The sequence below is a fragment of the Oncorhynchus clarkii genome, unplaced genomic scaffold, assembly GCF_045791955.1.
Source record: "Oncorhynchus clarkii lewisi isolate Uvic-CL-2024 unplaced genomic scaffold, UVic_Ocla_1.0 unplaced_contig_13541_pilon_pilon, whole genome shotgun sequence".
NCBI lineage: Eukaryota > Metazoa > Chordata > Actinopteri > Salmoniformes > Salmonidae > Oncorhynchus > Oncorhynchus clarkii.
Genome location: NW_027261080.1, coordinates 1 through 24894, shown reverse-complemented (window position 1 = coordinate 24894; position 24894 = coordinate 1). Strand labels below are relative to the sequence as shown.

The window sequence follows — 24894 nt, the reverse complement described above, 5'->3', positions numbered from 1 at the left end:
ACAAGTCGTTTGATGTCCATGCTGCCCTTCCACTGTCGCTGTCATTCTAATAGTACTAATTACCTGTTGCATGTTGATATTTAACGGGAGCTCTGTCTACCCTAAGTGGTGATTATTAGTGAGAACTCGAACCCTAAATCCCCCCAGGCGACTGCCCCATGACATCACATGGTATGCGAATTACTTTTCAAAGCGTCGTTTGAGAGGCAAGAACTTCCTAAATAGGAAGTGCGATCATCGCTTTCTGTATTTTGGTCCACGTTGAAAGTTTCAGGGTTAATATCTTAATATTTTGGATATAAAAAGGTAAGTTATTAGTGTTTTTCTTTTGCTTATCCGATAAATAGTTTGGTTGCTTATTTTACTCAATATAGAATGCATGAACTTGCCTATGTGAACATTTTTATGGATCATATAGACGTAAGAAATTTGACATTTTCACACCCATCGGTTTAAAAATGGTATACATGGTGACAAGCACACACTCTAGTTTCGATTTTTGTCAGAAAGGGCAACAAACATCTTGCACAAATTATAGTATTGTTTTCTTTTTTAGATTCTGAAGGTTTTATACATAATTAATGCCTAATTAAACAAAGGTTAAATAAAACAAAAATCCTACTGTTGCCATTTATGTTGGATATTCTCCTTCTAATGAGAACTAACCAAACTGACATTTCCTTCTAAATGGGATACTACATTCTTTCTTGTTCTGGCTAGATGAGTAAAAGGCAGATGGACATCCTGGTCCCAAAGTGGAATACAGTGTTTTGTAATATGATAGGCTATCAGCTACCAACCCAGTCTCAGAGCATTTCGTATTATTCTGTATGTAAATCTGAGACACTCCATTTTGTATGATATGTTACGTTTCGTATGGTATGTATTCATTTGTGAATAATGTTACCCACATTAGTCAACACCTACAGAGCATGTCATGTTCTTTTTCTACCTCAACTAAAACTGCTACTGTACAGACCTCATGAGTTCAAGTCTGATCGGTCTTGATTTGAAGCCCATGATGCTGTCACCCACACCTAACGTTCGCCATTTCCACAGAAGCCCTATCCGCTATAACCACTTCCTCCCCCCCAGTTTGTTGTGGTTAACTGTAGCCCTGCTTTACAATGTAGTGAAAAACATAGCAGCTCAGGGTGCAGATTAGCAATAGACTGATAGCAGCTCAAGGATGTTACTCTCTAGAGCACAGATTGTAATACTTCTGTGTTTAGAAGATACAGGCAGCCTACCGACTGCTAATATTCAGTGTTCCCAAACCTGAAGAGAATTTCATTGAGTGGTTTTTATTCACAATGTCTAGACTAGTCTATGGTATGCAGGAATTAACATAGTTGTGAGGATTGTGTGCTTCGGTATTAAGATAAGCCGTTATGTTTACATACTTCCCAGCATGTTCGCTAGGAGGAAAGTCTCAGCCTATGAAAAAGGGAATTTATACCCAAAGGACTGCTGACACGTGGTTCAAGGCCAAACTTTTCTCATAGTTGTTACTCAATAGTAACACTAACCCCTTTCCTGTATTCTTTCACATAGATAAGAGACTTACATCACAGAAAGAGTTCTGCTTTCATGCATTATTAGCCTACAACACACTACCAACATGACACACATCTCAAAAGCTACTTTTAGACAGGCAGACCGATTCTGATATTTTTTCACTAATTGGTATTTTGACAATTCAGATCAGCTCTGAAAAAGATCTGATGTGATTGGTCAAAAAAACAATTAGTGGAAAAAATATCAAAATATCACCTGTTTAAAAGCAGTCAAACAATGACTTATGAGAGCGTGTAAATCTAAAATGAAAACATTACATTGTGATGCTCTCTGTAATCATCATGGTCTTCATGTATCCACTTTTCAAACAGATGTAAGGTTATATTCTAATGTCTTTCCTTTTTATTCTTCCCAGGAACCTGGGAACAAGACAGACCATTTACTGAGATATGAAAACTCCTAGACAGACCATTTACTGAGATATGAAAACTCCTAGACAGACCATTTACTGAGATATGAAAACTCCTAGACAGTCTCTGTGGCCTCATCACTGCTGACTTGTGGTGCCTGGTCTCATCGCTCACCATGACCCCAACCGGCCAGGCCGAGGAGTGAGACAGCTATGTCTGATTCTACCCTGTTCAGAGCCACCAGAATACTCTGCAGAAGTATATCTAGTGACATGGAGGAGTCTGAGGCCAAGGGCAGAGGAGGAGCTGTCCCCATGAGGAAGAGTTCAGACAGGAGGGGTTCTGACTGGGGAAGCATCGCCATGCTGGATAAGACCAAGGAATTCTTCCAGACCTGCGATGTGGAGGGCAAAGGCTTCATCACACGCACCGATATGAGGGTTCGAGGAGGGGGCGATGGGGGGGGCAAAGGCTTCATCACACGCACCGATATGAGGGTTCGAGGAGGGGGCGATGGGGGGGCAAAGGCTTCATCACACGCACCGATATGAGGGTTCGAGGAGGGGGCGATGTGGAGGGCAAAGGCTTCATCACACGCACCGATATGAGGGTTCGAGGAGGGGGCGATGGGGGGGCTTGTTTTGCCTCAGTTTTACACTTGTTAGAAACTTAGATGTTATGGACATAGATGTCTACCCCATTGATGCAGCCATGCTTAGATAATCGTTTTGACAGAGGGACAATTATGGGAATTATGTCAAAACCCACTGGGCAAAAACTGATCGAATCAACGTTGTTTCCACGTCATTTCAATCAAAAAATGTAATTTGATGACGTTGAATCAATGTGGGAAAATAATTGGATTTGAAAAAAGTAATCAAAGGGAATTTCATATTTTTTTCACCTTTAACCTTAATTCAATGACATAGTGACATTTTTTTGTTGAATTCACATTAGTTGACAAATGTAAATTAAAACTAAACAAACAAACAAGTTCATTTCAAGGGTTAAGGTACACACACACACACACACACACACACACACACACACACACACACACACAAACACACACACAAATGATGCTGTCTCTCACAACCATGACATAACCAGAGGACAGTGTGACATGCAGGAGGTGCTTTGTGCTATGGTTCTCTACCTCATTGACCATTCAGAGGTTTTCATATCGAGAACCTCTCCTCCTGCTCACTGAAGCAGCCACTCAATAGCACGGCACCTTTGATCACTGTGTCCAGGAACACTGGATGGATTTCCATCAGAAACACGTGCATGCACACACTTACACACACTATTTTTGTATTTCACTCAAGCGCTGTTTTGAAATGAACAAGAGACGGCTTTTTTTGTTGTCCGGGCTTAGAGGGGATAGTACATTTGTACATTTATCTAGTTCGTAGAAAATGCGTAAAAAGGCTAACAGAAGAATCACCTGGAAAATGGTGATGTTGACGTGTGCATTATCTAAGGATAATGTAACATGTAATTGCCTATTAATGAATACAATCATATAGCCTATACCTTCCGTGCCAATATTCTTCCGTCCCTTTTTGCAATCAGGTCTAGCGTTGACCACACCACTGGCACTGACAATATGAAATCCACAATAATGGTGTAAACTCAGTTAATCACTCCCATTTTCTATTCAATGGCTTTCTTTCACGTGCTTTCCTTGACACATTTCTATTCAGAGAGGCAGGACAAGGTCCAGGGTGACTACAGCTGTAGTAGACGCACATCCAATGCTACTGACTTGAATATCTTTCTCTTTGGAGTGAAGCAGGAGAGGACTGTTGGGCTTGTGTTGTGTTACATCTCTTAGCAGAAGAAACAATCTATTTCTTGTGTTTGTGCATGTGTGTGTGTGTGTGTGCGTGCGTGTCTGTGTTCCACAGAGGCTTCACAGAGAACTACCCCTCACTGCTGAAGAACTGGAGAATGTCTTTGACTCCCTGAACACTGACCAGAACGGCTGCCTCACCCTCGAAGTGTTCTCATCAGGATTCAGTGAGTTCCCTATTTTTCTCTTTATCTCCCTACATTCAATTTCAATTCAATTCAATATGACTTTATTCATCCCCAAGGGACAATCTGCTGTATGTCTCATGGTTTACTCTTGGTTCAATAACTTATGTTTTGAGATCAATGGAGTGAGGGACCACATTCAAACGTGACAAAGATAAGGTATAGATTAATTTATCTCCTAGTTGGCAGGGAGTAGATGCTCACCCAGGTAAGGATAGGTTGTACTCTGTATAAAATGCACTTACAAACTTAAACTTGAGTTCTCTTTTCACAACCATCAGAAACTTGATAATTGTGAGTGCAGGGCACTTTCAAAATTGAAACACCCCTGATTTGTAATTCAAACTGATGTTACAACATCTTGCTGGTGATGCTTATGCTTCCTGCTCTGTCCCCAGGTCAGTTCCTGCACAGCCGGAGGATCTCTGTAGCCGAGGACGCAGCACCCGCCCTCCCCACTTCTAGGAAGCCCTCAGAAGCCCTGTACCAGAGCCAATGGGATGAGAGGTTAACTGGAGGGTGGGAGGATGAGGAGGAGAGTCACTTCTGTATGCTGCTGGAGAGCCTAGGGGCCAGCAACGTGTTCCAGGAGTGGGTGGAGTTAACCACACCTCACATTATTACTTACTTTATTACTATACAATATTACATATGCAACATTACAATATTGCACCTTGTATGTATTCCCCAAATATCTTTGTTTGGGGTTGTTGCCTCATCTTGGAAAGTGTGGGGTTGAACTTTCAACTTGCCCGTCATGGCTTTAGCTGGATCATGGTGTACAGAACTGTTTGGCACTGAAAGTGTGGGGTTGAACTTTCAACTTGCCCGTCATGGCTTTAGCTGGTTCATGGTGTACATACAGTGCCTTGCGAAAGTATTCGCCCCCCTTGAACTTTGCGACCTTTTGCCACATTTCATGCTTCAAACATAAAGATATAAAACTGTATTTTTTTTGTGAAGAATCAACAACAAGTGGGACACAATCATGAAGTGGAACAACATTTATTGGATATTTCAAACTTTTTTAACAAATCAAAAACTGAAAAATTGGGCGTGCAAAATTATTCAGCCCCTTTACTTTCAGTGCAGCAAACTCTCTCCAGAAGTTCAGTGAGGATCTCTGAATGATCCAATGTTGACCTAAATGACTAATGATGATAAATACAATCCACCTGTGTGTAATCAAGTCTCCGTATAAATGCACCTGCACTGTGATAGTCTCAGAGATCCGTCAAAAGCGCAGAGAGCATCATGAAGAACAAGGAACACACCAGGCAGGTCCGAGATACTGTTGTGAAGAAGTTTAAAGCCGGATTTGGATACAAAAAGATTTCCCAAGCTTTAAACATCCCAAGGAGCACTGTGCAAGCGATAATATTGAAATGGAAGGAGTATCAGACCACTGCAAATCTACCAAGACCTGGCCGTCCCTCTAAACTTTCAGCTCATACAAGGAGAAGACTGATCAGAGATGCAGCCAAGAGGCCCATGATCACTCTGGATGAACTGCAGAGATCTACAGCTGAGGTGGGAGACTCTGTCCATAGGACAACAATCAGTCGTATATTGCACAAATCTGGCCTTTATGGAAGAGTGGCAAGAAGAAAGCCATTTCTTAAACGTATACATAAAAAGTGTCGTTTAAAGTTTGCCACAAGCCACCTGGGAGACACACCAAACATGTGGAAGAAGGTGCTCTGGTCAGATGAAACCAAAATTGAACTTTTTGGCAACAATGCAAAATGTTTTGTTTGGCGTAAAAGCAACACAGCTGAACACACCATCCCCACTGTCAAACATGGTGGTGGCAGCATCATGGTTTGGGCCTGCTTTTCTTCAGCAGGGACAGGGAAGATGGTTCAAATTGATGGGAAGATGGATGGAGTCAAATACAGGACCATTCTGGAAGAAAACCTGATGGAGTCTGCAAAAGACCTGAGACTGGGACGGAGATTTGTCTTCCAACAAGACAATGATCCAAAACATAAAGCAAAATCTACAATGGAATGGTTCAAAAATAAACATATCCAGGTGTTAGAATGGCCAAGTCAAAGTCCAGACCTGAATCCAATCAAGAATCTGTGGAAAGAACTGAAAACTGCTGTTCACAAATGCTCTCCATCCAACCTCACTGAGCTCGAGCTGTTTTGCAAGGAGGAATGGGAAAAAATGTCAGTCTCTCGATGTGCAAAACTGATAGAGACATACCCCAAGCGACTTACAGCTGTAATCGCAGCAAAAGGTGGCGCTACAAAGTATTAACTTAAGGGGGCTGAATAATTTTGCACGCCCAGTTTTTCAGTTTTTGATTTGTTAAAAAAGTTTGCAATATCCAATAAATGTCGTTCCACTTCATGATTGTGTCCCACTTGTTGTTGATTCTTCACAAAAAAATACAGTTTTATATCTTTATGTTTGAAGCCTGAAATGTGGCAAAAGGTTGCAAAGTTCAAGGGGGCCGAATACTTTCGCAAGGCACTGTAACTGTTTGGGCACCACCCCTCTACACTTTTGTACCCCTGTGTCTTTACAGTGATTCCAATGGTTTCTGATATAGTGGAGGTCAACCAGTAAGTTGAATGTGACCGGTCCCTGTAGTTTTATCAGAACTCTTACCCTCTGTCTCTGTTTCCACTCCCACTCCCCCCCCCCCCCCTCCAGTCCAGGCGAGGTGCGCAGCTTGTGGGCCCAGCTGAGGAGGGACGAGCCTCACCTCCTGTCGAACTTTGAGGAATTCCTGGCCAGAGTCACCTTCCAGATCAAAGAAGCCAAAGAGGAGAGGAGGGAGATGGAGAGCGCCCTCCAGAGGTTGGAGACCACAAATACCTCCTCTCTTTGTTGTCACTGCTACTCCCAGGGCCAGTTTAAACGGACAGAGATTAAGCCTAGTCCCAGACTACAAAGCATTACCAAGGGAGAATCTCTTTTGAAAGTGCTTTTTAGTCCAGGACAAAACTTGATCTATGTCTGAGAAACTGTCCCTTTGGCATTTAGGCATGATTATGTGATCATTATGTGTGATATCTTCACTGTGACTGTTTAGTGGACTGCAACCACAGCCATTTAAACCACAATACTAACAGCTTGCAGCTTTGTAAAGGCACGTCCAGTATGTCTTCGGCTTCTCGGTTGCAGCTCATCAGAGCGTAATTATTCAGTTCAAACAGCAGTCATTGATTCATAGAACTGACAATAGCTTGTTCAGTTCCAACCCATGTGATAGATCTATGGTCTATTTTACTATAGAGGTCTGTTTGTGTACCAGATTGTAGAACAAATAACGTTTGATTCAGGATTCTATCCCATTGAAAGTAGTCCTTTTACATGCAAGTTGAAAGCACTGAGTAGTTAATAGCTTCAAAAGGTTGATACAGGCCTTCAGTGAATGAATGCAGTGAGGTTCTATCAAGTCAACTACTCCAGACATAAATTCCATATTACTCATTGAACCTGTTTTTGTTTTTTTTCATATTTAAAAAAATATATTTCACCTTTTATTAAACCAGGTTTTCATTTCCAACTGTGACCTGGCCAAGGTAAAGCAAAGCAGTTCGACACAAACAACACAGATTTACACATGGAATAAACAAAAAAAGTCAATAAGACAATAGAAAAAAGTATATATACAGTGTGTGCAACTGAGGTAAGAAAAGGGAGGTAAGGCAATAAAATAGGCCATAGTGGTGAGGTAATTACGATGTAGCAATTAAACACTGGAGTGGTAGATGTGCAGAAGATGAATGTGCAAGTAGAGATACTGGGGTGCAAAGGAGCAAATAAATACCGTATGGGTTGAGGTAGTTGGATGGGCTATTTACAGATGGGCTATTTACAGGTGCAATGGTCTGTGAGCTGCTCTGACAGCTGGTGCTTGAAGTTAGTGAGGGAGATAAGTGTCCAGCTTCAGTGATTTTTGCAGTTCGTTCCAGTCATTGGCAGCAGAGAACTGGAAGGAAAGGCGGCCAAAGAAGGAATTGGCTTTGGGGGTGACCAGTGAGATATACCTGCTGGAGCGCGTGCTGCGGGTGGGTGCTGCTATGGTGACCAGTGAACTGAGATAAGGCAGGGCTTTACCTAGTAAAGACTTGTAGATGACCTGGAGCCAGTGGGTTTGGTGACGAGTATGAAGCAAGGGCCACGAGTATGAAGGGAGGGCCAGCCAACGAGAGCATACAGGTCGCAGTGGTGGGTAGTATATGGGGCTTTGGTGACAAAACCGATGGCACTGTGATAGACTGCATCCAATTTGTTGAGTAAAGTGTTGGAGGCTATTTTGTAAATGACATCGCCAAAGTCGAGGATCGGTAGGATAGTCAGTTTTACGAGGGTATGTTTGGGAGCATGAGCAAAGGATGCTTTCTTGCGAATTAGGAAGCCGATTCTAGATTTAATTCTGGATTGGAGATGCTTAATGTGGGTCTGGAAGGAGAGTTTACAGTCTAGCCAGACACCTAGGCATTTGTAGTTGTCCACATATTCTAGGTCATAACCGTCCAGAGTAGTGATACTGGACAAGCGGGCAGGTGCAGGCAGTGATCGGTTGAAGAGCATGCATTTAGTTTTCCTTGCATTTAAGAACAGTTGGAGGTCACGGAAGGAGAGTTGTATGGCATTGAAGCTCGTCTGGAGGTTAGTTAGCACAGTGTCCAAAGAAGGGCCAGAAGTATACAGAATGGTGTCATCTGCGTAGAGGTGGATCAGAGAATCATCAGCAGCAAGAGCGACATCATTGATGTATACAGAGAAGAGTCGGCCCGAGAATTTAACCCTGTGGCACCCCCATAGAGATTGCCAGAGGTCCAGACAACAGGACCTCCGATTTGACACACTGAACTCTATCAGGGAAGTAGTTGGTGAACCAGGCGAGGCAGTCATTTGAGAAACCATGTCTGTTGAGTCTGCCGATAAGAATGTGGTGATTGAAAGCCTTGGCCAGGTCGATGAATATGGCTGCACAGTATTGTCTCTTATCGATGGCAGTTATATCATTTAGGACCTTGAGCGTGGCTGAGGTGCACCCATGACCAGCTCGGAATCCAGATTGCATAGCGGAGAATATGGGATTCGATGGTGGGATTCGAAATGGTCGGTGATCTGTTTGTTAACTTGGCTTTCGAAGACCTTAGAAAGGCAGGGTAGGATAGATATAGGTCTGTAGCAGTTTGGGTCTAGAGTGTCTCCCCCTTTGAAGAGGGGGATGACCCGGGCAGCTTTCCAATCTTTGGGGATCTCAGACGATATGAAAGAGAGGTTGAACAGGCTAGTAATAGGGGTTGCAACAATTTCGGCAGATCATTTTAGAAAGAGAGGGTCAAATCACATTTTATTTGTCACATACACATGGTTAGCAGATGTTAATGTGAGTGTAGCGAAATGCTTGTGCTTCTAGTTCTGACCATGCAGTAATATCTAACAAGTAATCTAACCTAACAATTTCACAACAACTACCTTATACACACAAGTGTAAAGGAATGAAAAAGATGTACATAAAAATATATGAGTGATGGCCGAGCGGCATAGGCAAGATGCAGTCGATGGTATAGAGTACAGTATATACATGAGATGAGTAATGTAGGGTATGTAAACATTATATAAAGTGGCATTGTTTAAAGTGGCTAGTGATACATTTATTACATACATTTTACCATTATTAAAGTGGCTAGAGATGAGTCAGTATGTTGGCAGCAGCCACTCCATGTTAGTGATTGCTGTTTAACAGTCTGATGGCCTTGAGATAGAAGCTGTTTTTCAGTCTCTCGGTCCCTGCTTTGATGCACCTGTACTGACCTCGCCTTCTGGATGATAGCGGGGTGAACAGGCAGTGGCTCAGGTGGTTGAGGTCCTTGATGATCTTTTTGGCCTTCCTGTGACATCGGGTGGTGTCGGTGTCCTGGAGGGCAGGTAGTTTGCCCCCGGCGATGCGTTGTGCAGACCTCACTACCCTCTGGAGAGCCTTACAGTTGTGGGCGGAGCAGTTGCCGTACCAGGCGGTGATACAGCCCGACAGGATGCTCTCGATTGTGCATCTGCAAAAGTTTGTTTTTGGTGTAAAGCCGAATTTCTTCAGCCTCCTGAGGTTGAAGAGGCGCTGCTGCGCCTTCTTCACCACGCTGTCTGTGTGGGTGGACCATTTCAGTTTGTCCGTGATGTGTATGCCGAGGACCGTAAAACTTTCCACCCACTCCACTACTGTCCCGTCGATGTGGATACGGGGCTGCTCCCTCTGCTGTTTCCTGAAGTCCACGATCATCTCCTTTGTTTTGTTGACATTGAGTGTGAGGTTATTTTCCTGACACCACACTCCGAGGGCCCTCACCTCCTCCCTGTAGGCCGTCTTGTCGTTGTTGGTAATCAAGCCTACCACTGTAGTGTCGTCTGCAAACTTGATGATTGAGTTGGAGGTGTGCATAGCCACGTAGTCGTGGGTGAACAGGGAGTACAGGAGAGGGCTAAGAACACACCCTTGTGGGGCCCCAGTGTTGAGGATCAGCGGGGTGGAGATGTTACCTACCCTCACCACCTGGGGGAGGCCTTTCAGGAAGTTCAGTACCCAGTTGCACAGGGCCAGATTCTCTAGCCCGGCTGATTTGTAGGGGTCCAGATTTTGCAGCGCTTTCAGAACATCAGCTATCTAGATTTGGGTGGAGGTGAAATGGGGGAGGCTTGGGCGAGTTGCTGTGGGGGGTGCAGGGCAGTTGACTGGGATAGGGGTAGCCAGGTGGAAAGCATGGCCAGCTGTGTTAAAATGCTTATTGAAATGATCAATTCTCTTAGATTTATCGGTGGTGACAGTGTTTCCTAGCCTCAGTACAGTGGGCAGCTGGGAGGAGGTTCTCGTATTATCCATGGACTTGTGTCCCAGAACTTTTGAGTTTGTGCTACAGGATGCAAATTTCTGTTTGAAAAAGCTAGCCTTTGTTTCTGCCTGTAGACACAGAGCTCTATGTGGGTTTACCATAATGCCCCAATTATCCCTTTCAATAGACCGCTAAGCTCAGAGATCATATTCTCAAAAGGGACCATTGATTGCAAGCCTGAGGAATTGGCTGTCATGTAGACAGAGATGAGAATGTATTTTTCTCCCCTGAAACAATGTACACTATACTACCCTTGATGATAGACGATGACTAGCTGGCTAGGTATTTGTATGGCTGTGGTCTCCGTTGTGTTAGGTAATACTAATGCATTGTTCTCATGGTACTGTGTGGTACCACTTAAGACAACTTCAGTCCTCTCACTAATTGGTTGCTTAATAAGGTGGTGGAATGTTAAAGGAATGCAAAATTCCAAGAGCAGTGCTTTTCCATCTGTATCTACACAGACAGTGTGCTGGTACGTGCATGTACCAGTCTGTGTAGCTACAGATGGAAAAGCAATGCAGTAGACTAATGTAATGTGACCAGTTCTTTGGCTCTGGGTTAAGCAGGCAGAGTGAAGTAGAAACAGACAACAAAAATACATGTTCAAACATTTAAGAAATTAAGGAACGGTTTCACAAGTTCACCTTTTCAGCGTGGCTCATCTCTGGCCCACTAACACATTCACAAATCACAGGCGGGAGGCACACATCCATTTTTCTTCCCTCCATTACTCCCAGGAGCCACCATACCTCTGGACTGCATCACCTCCCATGGGTGGCCGCCTAAAAGAGAAACAGGGTTTACATACATGCCAACTGTTCTGTTAATTAGTCAGTTGTCCAATGAGAAGGCTTGATGAATTAACATTGGCAATTAGTCACACCTGTGAGGCTATGACATAAACAGAATGACCTATAATCACTCTCAAACCTGCCACTTGTAAACAGCATCTGGTTAAGTAGTTATTTAGTTGTTATTAAATCTAGATGTATTAAATCCATTCTCCCCCATACATGCAGGAAAGCAGCCACACACGACAGTGAGATCCGCGGTCTGTATGAAGAAATGGAGCAACAAATGAAAAGCGAGAAGGACCGGCTGCTCCTCCAGGTACATATAGTTGATTAGTTTGTTTAAATGACTTGAGACCCTCTCCCAGACCTGGACTGTGTCTCTTAACACCAAACTCTAGACACCTGCTGGATCCCTACCTTCTATATACCCTTGAACAAGTCACCCAATGGACTCAACAAGGTTGTGTTGTACTGTATTTCTGTTTAATTTCTCCTATCCTAATGTGCTGTCCCCGTCTCTCCTCCAGGACTCGGAGCGTCTCCAGTCTCGTAGTCACGACCTGGAGCACCAGCTGTCCAGTAAGGAGAGAGAGCTGGAGCAGCTCTTCCAGAAACAGAGGAGGGTGAGTGACTGAGGTGCCTCCTCTATAATTTGTGGAACGTTTCAACAGGAATCTGTTCCAAAAATGTAGTAAATAACAAGGTTGCCAACAAACAACACATACAAAGTTGTATAGCAGCAGAATAAGATACCGGGTAGGTAGGGGGCTATTTCATTAATTAAGGTTTCACTCTCCATGTTTATTCCTGATAATGTCTGTCCTCACTCTGGTCGTCTATGGACAAACATTAAGAATAAGCTACATGGTGAGTTGATGCCTTTTGGACAGCTAGTTAGCTAGGTGAATAGATCATGTTACTTTTGTATGCGTTATTTGTTGGCAACCTTGTACTTTAAGAAGTTTTTGGAACAGATTCCTGTTGGAACATTCCAGAAATGATACCATTTGGGGCTCCTGTAACTCTCCAGGGGGAAGGTTGGCCACCTCTGGTCTCCTGCGGGGCTAATCCCCCTTCTTGATTTTCGGTGCAGATAAAGCAAAGTAAAAGACAAAGAAGCTGTGATTATAATAGAATACATGTCTCCCTAACAATATTACCCTTTGACCCCCCCCAGTTGGATCTCCAGTGTCGCGACCTGAGCAGTGAGCAGCAGGAGAGCCGGGTGGAGAATGTCAAGCTGAAGATGACCAACGAGGAACTGAGCAGAGAGCTGGAGAACACCTGTCAGGAACTGTCCTTGGCCCAGGAACAACTGACCATGCTGCAGGACCAGGCTTCCCGCCTGCACCAGGAGAGAGAGATGTGGGTTAATAGTTAATATTACCACTAGATGTAATGACCAAACACACTCACTCACCTAGGCATCACACAAACGTTCCATCAGTGGATATGGCATGTCACTCCTAGTACCGCTAACATTCACTAGATTACTGTCCAGGTGTGGTTCAGTGAGCTTTGGTGACTCTCTCTCTGCTCAGGGAAATGTATCGAGTCACTGAGGGACTACAAAGAGAGAAACAGAGTCTGATGAAACAACTAGACCTTCTCAGGTAAGTTACACACACACACACACACACACACACACACACACAGTATGCATGTTATACATTTAATTTGACAATTTACCGTTTTTTGTCCTCCTTGCATAATCTATCCAGAGAGATGAACAAACATTTAAAAGATGAGCGAGACATATACTGTGCTGTGGTGAGTTCTCGACTCATGATATTTTGACTGTTACCTTTGTGGCGATATTGAATGATAAGACATATTCAAGCCAAAGGCACATTTATTTCCACATTATATGGACATTGACAACAACAAAAATGTTTCTATGATATTCCATTCTGTTGTGTTCTTTTGCTCTACAGAACCCCAGGAAGTCCCTCAAACAGAAGCAGAGAGCCGGCTTGGTCAATCTGTTTGCGGACACCAGCCAGCAGCCGGTTAAAAGGTGAGGTCATTTCTTTAGAAGTGCCCTGAACATAATTAACCAGTCTTGTCGTGTGTGAAAGGAAACTGATTTTATGTCCGTCCGTAACGGGATTTAAATCAACATTGGATTAAAGAGGAGAAACAGGATGTGCAATCAAAAAATGTGTTTTTGAGGCCAAGGCACCAAATTAGTCAATTTAATGTAAGGTACTTTACAGTGTAAGGAGTGTAGTTGCAATATAATATACTAACAATATATTTTAAATGTAGTGACTTCTATGCTGCTCTTGACAGTAATGGCAGCACCCAGAACCATTTTGAGTTACCATTTAATGATAATGCTCGGTAACGAGAGACTAACGTGAAAGTGCCTTGGCAACATGAGACTCAAACTATTTTTTTTGATCCGATATCGTCTGTTTCTTCCTCTTGTCTCCAAAGAGCCTCACTCCTCACCCACAATGGGGGTTCCTATGAGTTCCTTGATGCGCTGCCAGTAGAACACCTTCAAATCTCTTTTGTCTCCTCCCCCTCCTCATCTAGCGAGGACGATGTTGACACCGCTTGTCCACCACGTTTGCCGAAAACCAACTACGGCCTGGCCAACGGCTACCACGACTCCAACACCTCGTCTCCAACCCAAGTGGTTGAGGTGGAGGCGCAGGGGGTGAGGGTGAAGGAGAGGCTCTCCAAGTTTGAGTCAGAGAAGACCCTCGCCCCCACCCAGAACGAAAGGGACAGGCATACAGAGTACCAGAGTAAGCCGGAGGTTGGGGGCGATGGGCTGGACGGTCCCCCAGATGGGTGGCCTCTCCGTCGGGTTATCTCCATCGAGGAGGACCACCTCCCCCACCTGCTTCATGGAGGGCCCCAGCCCCTGCTGCACCAGCTCAGTGAGGAAGACGAGGAGGAGGAAGAGGAGCAAGGGAAGGAAGATCTGGAGAGTAGTATCTTTTTCGCCCCTGTTCCTCTACCTGTCCCGGTCACGACAGTGTCCCCCTTCAAACACCAAGGTAGTTTCAGCAGAATGAGAAATATCCCCTCGTCACCTCGAGGACAGCCCGTCGGCAAGGAGACCCAAAATGTGAGCAAATCTCTATTCATGTATTGTATTTGAATTCAGTTTGGAATTACTCAGTTAGAATGAAGTTGACCCTAACCCTGCAAGGGGTTGAAGACCCTGTCATTGTGTTAAGCATCAGAACTAAAACCCTTCATCTGAGTGATCAACAACATTTCCAAAGCTCTTCAATATGCAATCAATTGAAAATATCATTCTGTTGACCTCTTTCTCTGCGTATCCCTCCAGAGGGTGAAGGAGAGGGCCATGCCTGCCCCAGACCGCCTGTTTAAGGTGGTTCTGGTGGGCAACTCCAGTGTGGGCAAGACTTCCCTGCTACGCACCTTCTGTGATGGCCGCTTCCACCCCTCCAGCCCCGCTACTGTGGGTGAGAGCCGACAACACATTACTGTGTACCACGGGTGTCACGGACCTTTTGTGTGTTAATACAGTGGCAGCGGTCATGTGTGTGCGCACGTTCTTATGTACGTGTGTGTGTGAGTTACTATCAGAAGATTGAAGGGCAAAGCAGCATCACATGAAAGGGCTCGTAAAGTCACACTCCCAGTCTATGAACCCCCGGTACACATTGTACCACCGCAGATTATGTCACATCGAATCCATTTCATTATCCTCTGAATCCCCTTGGTTCCCCATTCTAGGACAGCTTGTTTGATTTCACCGCTTTGACTGTGAAAGACCATTACCGAAGCATGAAGCTTGATGAATAGCTCAACTACCCCCTCTAGTGTTCATTAATGAAAGGATGTAATATTATTGCTGTGTATTCCTCTTACCCTAATAACCAGTCTGAGTGCTATTCCTGACAGGTATTGACTACAGTGTGAAGACTCTAATGTTGGACAACACCCAGGTAGCCATGCAGCTGTGGGACACGGCCGGGCAGGAGAGGTGAGTGGCCACGGACCAGTGAAAACAGTATTGCCAAAACCTCACCAACACCAATAGATAACAGTAGCTAAGAATGTGATGTGTTATTTTTGCCTGGATGCTAGTCTGAGAATGTGACTTAAATGACAACAAAGCAACGTTCTCAGGTTGGCATTTGGCACTTTGGCAAAATAAACAGGGTTCCATTTTGTCCAGTTGTAACTGTTCTCTGTGTTGGCTACAGGTACCGCAGCATCACCAAGCAGTTCTTCCGTAAGGCAGACGGCGTGGTGGTCATGTACGACGTCACGTTGCTGGACAGCTTCAAGGCCGTGCGACCCTGGCTCATCAACGTCCAGGTCAGCTCACATTTGGCCTTTGGCCAGACAGGACATGACAAATAATTGTCTGTTCTACAGTTTATTTTTATCTGAACGTTTTAAGCAGATGCCTGACCTTTCATTGACCTCTGTTTTCCCAGGAGGCTGCGGGAGTGGGCATTCCCATCCTGCTCCTGGGCAACAAGATGGACGCGACGTCCGAGAGGGAGGTACCACTTAAAGATGCAGAGACTCTGGCCCACGTGAGTTCTCCGTTTAGGGACTCGTATGTATCATCCTATAGCACACTTATCTCAAGAACTGAACGACCAACACAGAGTGGGGGAAATCTGTTCACTGTCTATAAATATGGACGAGACCTCGCATAGCTGTCACTATTGCCATCTGTAGGTCCTCTACAGATGCCATATCTTAATTTGACCATCCTGTTGCAGGAATTTTCTTGCACAGCAGGAAATGTAAACTTGTAGCATATTCAAGGTATAAAAACATCTTCTAAAGTTTAATTTCCACATAAAATTGTTTGACTTGCCAGCAGCATACCATCGTGCATCCTACTGCTAGCTTACCTCTGTAGCTAAGCAGGGTCAGTCCTGGTCAGTCCCTGGATGGGAGACCACATGCTAATGGAGGTGGTGTTGGAGGGCCAGTAGCTGGCACCCCTAAAAAATAAAATGTCCATTAATTATAATTAACATTTCCTGTTGCTGCAGGATTATTTTCCAACTTGGCTCAAATGAACATCCTACAAGATTAGCTAAGCGACAACCAGTGACCTGAGTCTCTTCTCCCCTGTAGGACACCCGTGTGATATTCTATGAGGTCAGTGCTTACACCGGCTACAACGTGACAGAGGCCATGATCCACCTGGCCAGGTAAGGGAGGGAGAGGGACAGCCCCTAGGTATCCAGATCTGAATGAATTGGACAGGTATAAGCTATGTTCATGTTTGTATGGATTTGTATGGATGCTAATCCTTTCAGATGAACTCACATCTCCAAATACATCCTTCTTTCTCCAGAGTCAATTTGGGGACAGTGTGTGACATGTCAATGCATCTGTCTGTGTGTCCAGAGTGCTGAAAGAGCAGGAGGATCGGGTGAGAGACACGTTTGTCTTACTGGAGGCCCTGCCCGTCAAGAAGAAAGCCTGCTGCAAGTGAAGACACTCTAACAGAATAGAGAGAGAGCATTTGGAATGGCTGGAGACTCCTGATAACAAGTGAAGACACTCTGACAGAATAGAGAGAGAGCATTTGGAATGGCTAGAGACTCCTGATAACAAGTAAAGACACTCTGACAGACTAGAGAGAGAGCATTTGGAATGGCTAGAGACTCCTGATAAGTGAAGGAACTCTTCAATCTAACTCTTTCTCTGTGCTCTCGGAGCCAAATCCTAACTTTGTGTACATTTGTTAATCAATATCTCAAATTAGGACGGCCCTTCTTTCAGTACCTGTTTTGTTAAAGGCAAAGAGCCCAGTTGAGCTGGATCCTAGTGGATTTAGCTCTAGTCTACATTACAACCCTTTTTCTGTTTGGACCTCCTGACTGTAATGACCAATAGACATGTGTTCTACTGTAGAACTAATGGTATATTTGGTCAATTTAAAAAGTGGATCAATCATTTCAATGTATAGAATGACTGTTGTTCTTGAGTTGTGATTATGTTGTTAATCAAAACACAGAATGGATATGTAAATAAGAGCTTGATTAAGTTGGTAGTCTGTTACAAAATAATGATTGTCATACATTTGATTAAAATACTGATGTGAAATCTAATTATTTGATTCTTTCCCAACAATTCTAAGTAAATGTTATTTATTTGTTCATCACTCCTACACCACACCCCAAAATCAAAATGACAAAATAACTTCCAGCTGGATATGGAAGACAAGACATTTCTCACAGGTTTCTATCATTAAACATGTTCCATTAGCAATTGTGAATATCTCTAATGATCAAATCACGATACCTGAAATCAACCAAGAACAAAAAGCTAAACATGCAAAATAACTTACCAGTACTGAATACCAACAAAATATAACTAACTTGAACAAACACTGAATGACTTTCCTGTTAAACTCTTAGGTTCTGCATTCGTTGAACTTTGAAAGACAGCTGTAAAACAGAGGTGTAGTCTGTCTGTTTTCCTTGATAAAAGACATGCTCAGAGTTTGTCCTTAAAGTGCCTCTGGACTGGCATCTAAAATCCCTATAACTCCTTTAGCTCTAGTACTGATAACACTGAAACTCAACCTGAAAAAAATAACAAATCAAGTTCATCAGGGATATTACATTCTCAGGGCAGCTTTAAAAATGTGGCAGGTGATGGCGCTATTGCTTCGAAATGGCTTGTTTTTATGACATCACTTAGGTGCTGGAGCGCTGTCATCCAATCAGATGCGTATCGTGTCCCCCTCGGACCAATAAGAGGGCCTGATGGAGAGCCTGTGCCCTCCCTCTCAAGGAGGGGGATATCGCCCTTTGCTGGTCAGCTAGCGCATCTTGTAGTCGTGGGAAATGGCCGCATCACACAGCTGTCCTTTAAAGTCCAACTCCAAGGTGAACTCCAGGTCCCGCTGGAATACAAGAGAAGACTCTTCAGTCCACCTATAACCATTTGACAGTATCGTGTCGACCCCAACCAGAGGTGCTGCCTCTGGTATTTTCTTTTCACATTGGCCTCCTACAATTTCAGTAACTACGGAAGTGTAACCAGCACAGTACGGCTTGGCTTAGTAGTGGGAAAAGGGTATTTGAGATGCACACAACAGTAGGGATATTTAGCCCTTTTGAATGCTTTGAAAAGACATCCTTCTTCCCTCCCTCCATTTAAAGTAGTCACTGACCTACAGTTGAAGTTGGAAGTTTACATGCACCTTAGCCAAATACATTTAAACTCAGTTTTTCACAATTCCTGACATTTAATCCTAATAAAAATGCCCTGTTTTTGGTAAATTAGGATCAACATTATTTTAAGAATGTGAAATGTCAGAATAATAGTAGAATGATATATTTGAGCTTTTATTTCTTTCATCACATCCCTAGTGAGTCAGAAGTTTACATACACTCAATTAGTATTTGGAAGCATTGCCTTTGAATCGTTTAACTTGGGTCACACAATCTTCCCACAATAAGTTGGGTGAATTTTGGCCCATTCCTCCTGACAGAGCTGGTGGAACAGAGTCAGGTTTGTATTCCTTCTTGCTCGCACACAATTTTTCAGTTCTGCCCACAAATATTCTATAGGATTGAGGTCAGGGCTTTGTGATGGCCACTCCAATACCTTGACTTTGTTGTCCTTAAGCCATTTTGCCACAACTTTGGAAGTATGCTTGGGGTCATTGTCCATTTGGAAGACCCATTCCCAAGTTTTAACTTCCTGACTGATGTCTTGAGATGTTGCTTCAATACATCCGCATCATTTTCCTCCCTCATGATGCCATCTATTTTGTGAAGTGCACCAGTCCCTCCTGCAGCAAAGCACCCCCACAACATGATGCTGCCACCCCCGTGCTTCATAACCATGGTCATTATGGCCAAACAGTTCTATTTTTGTTTCATCAGACCAAAGGACATTTCTCAAAAAAGTACGATCTTTGTCCCCATGTGCAGTTGCAAACCGTAGTCTGGCCTTTTTATGGCGGTTTTGGAGCAGTGGGTTCTTCCTTGCTGAGCGGCCATTCAGGTTATGTCGATATAGGACTCGTTTTACTGTGGAAATAGATACTTTTGTGCCTGTTTCCTCCAGCATCTTCACAGGGTCCTTTGCTGTTGTTCTGGGATTGAACTGCACTTTTCGCACCAAAGTACGTTCATCTCTAAGAGACAGAACGCGTCTCCTTCCTGAGCGGTATGATGGCTGCGTGGTCCCATGGTGTTTATACTTGCATACTATTGTGTGTACAGATGAACATGGTACCTTCAGGTGTTTGGAAATTGCTCCCAAGGATGAACCAGACTTGTGGAGGTCTCCAATTTTTTTCTGAGGTCTTGGCTGATTTCTTTTGATTTTCCCATGATGTCAAGCAAAGAGGCACTGAGTTTGAAGGTAGACCTTGAAATACATCCACAGGCACACCTCCAATTGACTCAAATGATGTCAATCAGCCTATCAGAAGCTTCTAAAGCCATGACATAATTTTCTGGAATTTTCTAAGCTGTTTAAAGGCACAGTCAACTTAGTGTATGTAAACTTCTGACCCACTGGAATTGTGATACAGTGAATTATGAGTGAAATAATCTGTCTGTAAACAATTGTTGGAAAAATGACTTGTGTCATGCACAAAGTAGATGTCTTAACAGTCTTGCCAAAACTATAGTTTGTTAACAAGAAATTTGTGGAGTGGTTGAAAAACGAGATTTAATGACTCCAACCTAAGTGTATGTAAACTACAGCTGTATATAAGGTTGGATAAGTGACTGCAAGTTTCCCACCGTACCTCTTTCACCAATCCAACCCTCTCCAATCTGTGAATACTTCAAATAAGGGAAGGGAGGATGCATTTGTAGAGTTTTAACAGTTAAAGTCAGTGGGTGGTACAGCAATAGGATGGCGGTTTTGCGGCATCTGAGCTAATACTCATGTAGGGCTTCACTCTTAGAAAGACATATTCATAGATCATGTTAAAGACTTGACATCTATAGAAAAACCCCATCTAGATTTATTTTTTTTAAACAGCATTTTATTCACTGCTGGCCTGGAGTGAGCTGCAGTTCTAATACAGCGTAGCTCTATTCTCACCACGTTCTTATCGTTGGGCTTGACTGCGATGCTGCCCAGTATCTCCTCTCCCTTCCTCACAGTCAGGTAGTCCTCCAGGTAAAACACTGTCTGCTTCCAGTGGGTACTGGCGGCATCAGGAGCTGGCCATGGGAGAGAGGGGGAGAATTAGGAGGAGGGGAACAAGAGAGGAGGGGGAGATGGAAGAGAGGGGGAGGAATAGGAGGAGGGGAACAAGAGAGGAGGAGGGGAGATGGAAGAGAGAGGGAGGAATAGGAGGAGGGGAACAAGAGAGGAGGGGGAGATGGAAGAGAGGGGGAGAATTAGGAGGAGGGGAACAAGAGAGGAGGGGGAGATGGAAGAGAGGGGGAGGAATAGCAGGAGGGGAAGAAGAGAGGAAGAGGGGGAGATGGAAGAGAGGGGGAGGAATAGGAGGAGGGGAACAAGAGAGGAGGGGGAGATGGAAGAGAGGGGGAGAATTAGGAGGAGGGGAACAAGAGAGGAGGGGGAGATGGAAGAGAGGGGGAGGAATAGCAGGAGGGGAAGAAGAGAGGAAGGAGGGGATGGACGAGAGGGGTGCTGTTCCACTTTACACCACTAGAGGAGGTCAAGAGCTGAGAACCCAAGTCAACTTGTCATTATAGGAAACAGCAAAGTATGTTACTACTACACGCTTTTATGTCTAGCAGTACCTTTTGATCATCAGCCTCAAACCTCACAATAATATCACCCTCCCCTTGTCAAAACCTTGATGAATTAACATGCAAAAAATGTGCTGTGCTTCCACAATCTTCCAAACAAAACCAAAGGATCATTGCCAAAGACAAGAATCTCCACAACTACAGGTATGAGAACAGTTTTTCACCCTTGCTTATTTGTACAAGTGCTACAATTGACTGATTTACACAAAATGATTGATGTCTGTTTGAAATGACAACTTTCCATTGTTGCATAACCTGGACAGGACCCAGAAACTGAACATGGTGGTTCTCTCCCTGTAAAAGATCTCTAGTGGCTTCAGGTTCCAGACCTTTTAACAACACAAGTGGCTTGTGTGGAAGACATGTAACTTATATTGGCATACACCTCATTTCAAAGGACCTAGCGTTTAGTGTACTTGCATGTGGTCACATCGTGGGGTATGTTCATTAGTGCACACCGTAGCAAAACATTTTTGCAATGGAAAACAAAAGTAGGTCTTTCTTATTGGACATTTCAGGTAGTTCTTCCCTGTTTCAGTCTGTTTTCTGACTCTTGGTGCCAAATGAACACAACCCATATGTGTGTGGTGAGGTCTAACCGGTAGAGAAGCCAGTCTTCTTATGACACTTGGTGAACTCGATGTTGAAGTAGGTGACCATGGCGTGGACATAGTCGTTCCTCTGGATCTGCAGGCAGAAGGCCGTGGTGAAAGACAGGTCCTCAGGCTTCACCGTGTAGATGTCCACTTCCTGGGTCATAGGTTACAAGGGAAATATGGTACAGGGTGACATGCATCGGAAGAAAGATATCTCTCTCTCTTATCTCTCTCTCTCACACACACACATACACTTCTCCTTTCTCCTCTATTCAACATATCCCTCTCAATCTCTCTCTCCTTACATCTATCACTCCCTCATACATAAAAGCACTGTCAGACATACACAAATGCACATCTCTCAAACACACGTCTTTGGCTCCATTCTGCCCTTCAACCTCATTATCTATTATTATCCATTATCTATTATCTCCCCCCCACACCTACCCCCCTCTCTGCGGTGTTTTCTTCCCAGTCAGTGAAACCTGTGTGTCAGGAGCTCTAATGTATTCTGTCACACTAGAGCACTTCAGGCTTGTACCTGTAAATGGAATCCACACCCTGTACCTGACTAAGCTCTCCTTCCATGTTTGTGTTCTACTCTTTATTTCATTCAATTCCACCCAATATATTTGTTTATTCATTCATTCATTCATTTATTCATTCATTTATTCATTCATTTATTCAATCCAGTCAGTCAATCATCTGTTTTAATTAATTCCTTCATCTGTTCAATTCATCCATCCATCCTTTCATTCATACGCCCTAGAAAGCATGGCACCTCTCAGCATCAAATACTTTCCTCCTGAAGATAATTCACACAGCATCTCATATCATGCCTCTCTTTTGGATGATTGATGTGACATCGGACAGGACAGACAGGCCGTAATTGGACAGGACAGACAGGCCGTAATTGGACAGGACAGGACAGCAGTGTTAAATCCCAATGTGCGACACAGACCCGGGAGTGCCATGCCTATTTATGGCTCAGATACGGTGGCTGGCATGGGTCCCACTGTGAAGTCTGTACAGTCTAGAAACACACAGTCTAGACACATTCATTAACATGCAAATCACAGACAGGGACACGGAACCCATTTAGGGCTCATCATAATTCTTGGCTGGTAGTCTCTCTGTGACACTTCAATTTTGGAAAGTCATTTTTTAAGTCTGTCTGGATTCATGCAGTAATTCACACACACACACACACACACACACACACACACACACACACACACACACACACACACACACACACACACACACACACACACACACACACACACACACACACACACACACACACACACACACACACTAACCTTGACTAGGCAGGAGTTGGTCACCACCTGTTTGGGGTCCACCACGTCCACCAGGGGCTCTCTCATGGCCACGTTACGGATGCAGGTCATGTCAAAACCGTACACGTTCTCCCACCCTGAATACACACACACACACACACACACACACACACACACACACACACACACACACACACACACACACACACACACACACTCAGATATGAGCAAATCTGGTATCTGGTACACTCTGTGTCTGAAGTGTTGGTCATCACACAGCCTCTCTCTCTCTCTCTCAGTGGTGGTCATCACACAGACTCTCTCTCTCTCTCTCTCTCTCTCTCTCTCTCTCTCTCTCTCTGTGTGTGGTGGTCATCACACAGACTCTCTCTCTCTCTAAGTGGTGGCCATCACACAGACTCTCTCTCTCTCTAAGTGGTGGTCATCACACAGACTCTCTCTCTCTCCCTCTCAGTGGTGGTCATCACACAGACTCTCTCTCTCTCTCTCTCTCTCTCTCTCTCTCTCTCTCTCTCTCAGTGTTGGTCATCACACAGATTCTCTCTCGCTCTCTCTCAGTAGTGGTCATCACATAGACTCTCTCTCAGTGGTCGTCATCACACAGACTCTCTCTCTCTCTCTCTCTGTGATCATCATCACGCAGACTCTCTCTCTCTCTCTCTCTCTCTCTCTCTCTCTCTCTCTCTCTCAGTGGTGGTCATCACACAGACTTTCTCACACAGATTCTCTCACACAGACTCTCTCAGTGGTGGTCATCACACAGACTTTCTCACACAGATTCTCTCACACAGACTCTCTCAGTGGTGGTCATCACACATACTTTCTCACACAGATTCTCTCACACAGACTCTCTCAGTGGTGGTCATCACACAGACTCTATTGGCACTGTGTTGGATTGGAAGAGTGTCTCAAGTTTTAGATTGAGATTAAAACTGTTATTCTCTACTTGCTGCCTAGGATCGATAACAACCCTCAGAAACAGTGGAAAGATAGCACAACTTTACAATTGCCAAAAACAACTGCCACCCTCCCTTAGTGTGTCTATCTGGTGTTCCCCTAGTGAGAGACAGGGGCGTTAAATACTCTTCTACTACATCTGGCAGCCTTGTAAGCCTTGCAGCCTTATAGGTCTACTTCAGTTCGGGTTAAGAACAGAGCAGACAGGCTCTCCTTCTCTTCCCTCCATCCCTCCTCTACACAGCTCTCTGTAGTCTAGTGCAACCCAGAGGCTGGAGGAGAGAGCCTACTGGAAGAGGGAGAGGACAGGATACCTCCAGCATACATACAGTATACACACAGTAGCTAAGAAACGGAGACGGATGGATGTTCTCACAGTGTATCTTGAAGTCCTTGTACTGCCTGTCCTCGATGGCCACCACATACAGAGCAGCCCTGTCAGGAAACATCAGCCCTCCAGGCTTCTGAATGTGAGAGGAGACACCAACATAAATTGAGTTGAGATACACCTCATAGAGAATAGAGACATCCTACAGTCACATGCATTGTCTGCACACCTGGCATCCTGTATGTAACATTAGCTCATACCCGGTCTAAAACCCTGAAGCAGCAACACTGGTTAGAAACCAGATCACCCTCTCGCTGGGCGCTATAAGCAGGACCTTTGTCGATATGTGG

The 24894-nt window shown here is 44.2% G+C and overlaps 2 protein-coding genes across 3 annotated transcripts; one reads left to right on the top strand and one right to left on the bottom strand.

Moving 5' to 3' along the window:
* The first annotated feature begins 202 nt into the window (after positions 1-202).
* LOC139404676 (EF-hand calcium-binding domain-containing protein 4B-like) lies at positions 203-17693 on the top strand. 2 transcript variants are annotated; one of them, XM_071147283.1, is made up of 18 exons: positions 203-306; positions 1934-2368; positions 3839-3950; positions 4367-4559; positions 6633-6779; positions 11851-11941; positions 12153-12248; positions 12803-12990; positions 13167-13238; positions 13347-13395; positions 13560-13642; positions 14167-14707; positions 14933-15071; positions 15514-15595; positions 15819-15933; positions 16056-16157; positions 16714-16790; positions 16990-17693. In XM_071147283.1, the coding sequence occupies exons 2-18, from the start codon at positions 2141-2143 to the stop codon at positions 17075-17077; spliced, it is 2403 nt and encodes an 800-aa protein (XP_071003384.1). In that variant the 5' UTR covers positions 203-306; positions 1934-2140; the 3' UTR covers positions 17078-17693. The 2 variants fall into 2 exon arrangements, with proteins under 2 accessions (XP_071003384.1, XP_071003383.1); XM_071147282.1 differs by lacking the exon at positions 203-306 and having other exon boundaries at positions 2021-2368; positions 14065-14707; positions 16990-17204.
* Positions 17694-17789: 96 nt separating this feature from the next.
* Positions 17790-24680, bottom strand: LOC139404681 (protein arginine N-methyltransferase 8-B-like; the record flags this gene model as incomplete). Its single annotated transcript, XM_071147287.1, has 5 exons — positions 17790-18496; positions 20662-20783; positions 21941-22091; positions 23260-23375; positions 24593-24680. Coding segments are annotated over 5 exons (561 nt in total), but the record flags the coding sequence as incomplete, so codon positions are not given.
* Positions 24681-24894: the final 214 nt, after the last annotated feature.

Excerpts from the sequence above, each read along its gene's own strand:
- LOC139404676 (XM_071147282.1), top strand. The coding sequence starts at position 2,141 with ATGTCTGATTCTACCCTGTTCAGAGCCACCAGAATACTCTGCAGAAGT. Across the intron at positions 11,942-12,152 it reads AGGACCGGCTGCTCCTCCAG|GACTCGGAGCGTCTCCAGTC; the intron begins GTACATATAGTT and ends TCTCTCCTCCAG. Across the intron at positions 15,596-15,818 it reads GACACGGCCGGGCAGGAGAG|GTACCGCAGCATCACCAAGC; the intron begins GTGAGTGGCCAC and ends TGTTGGCTACAG.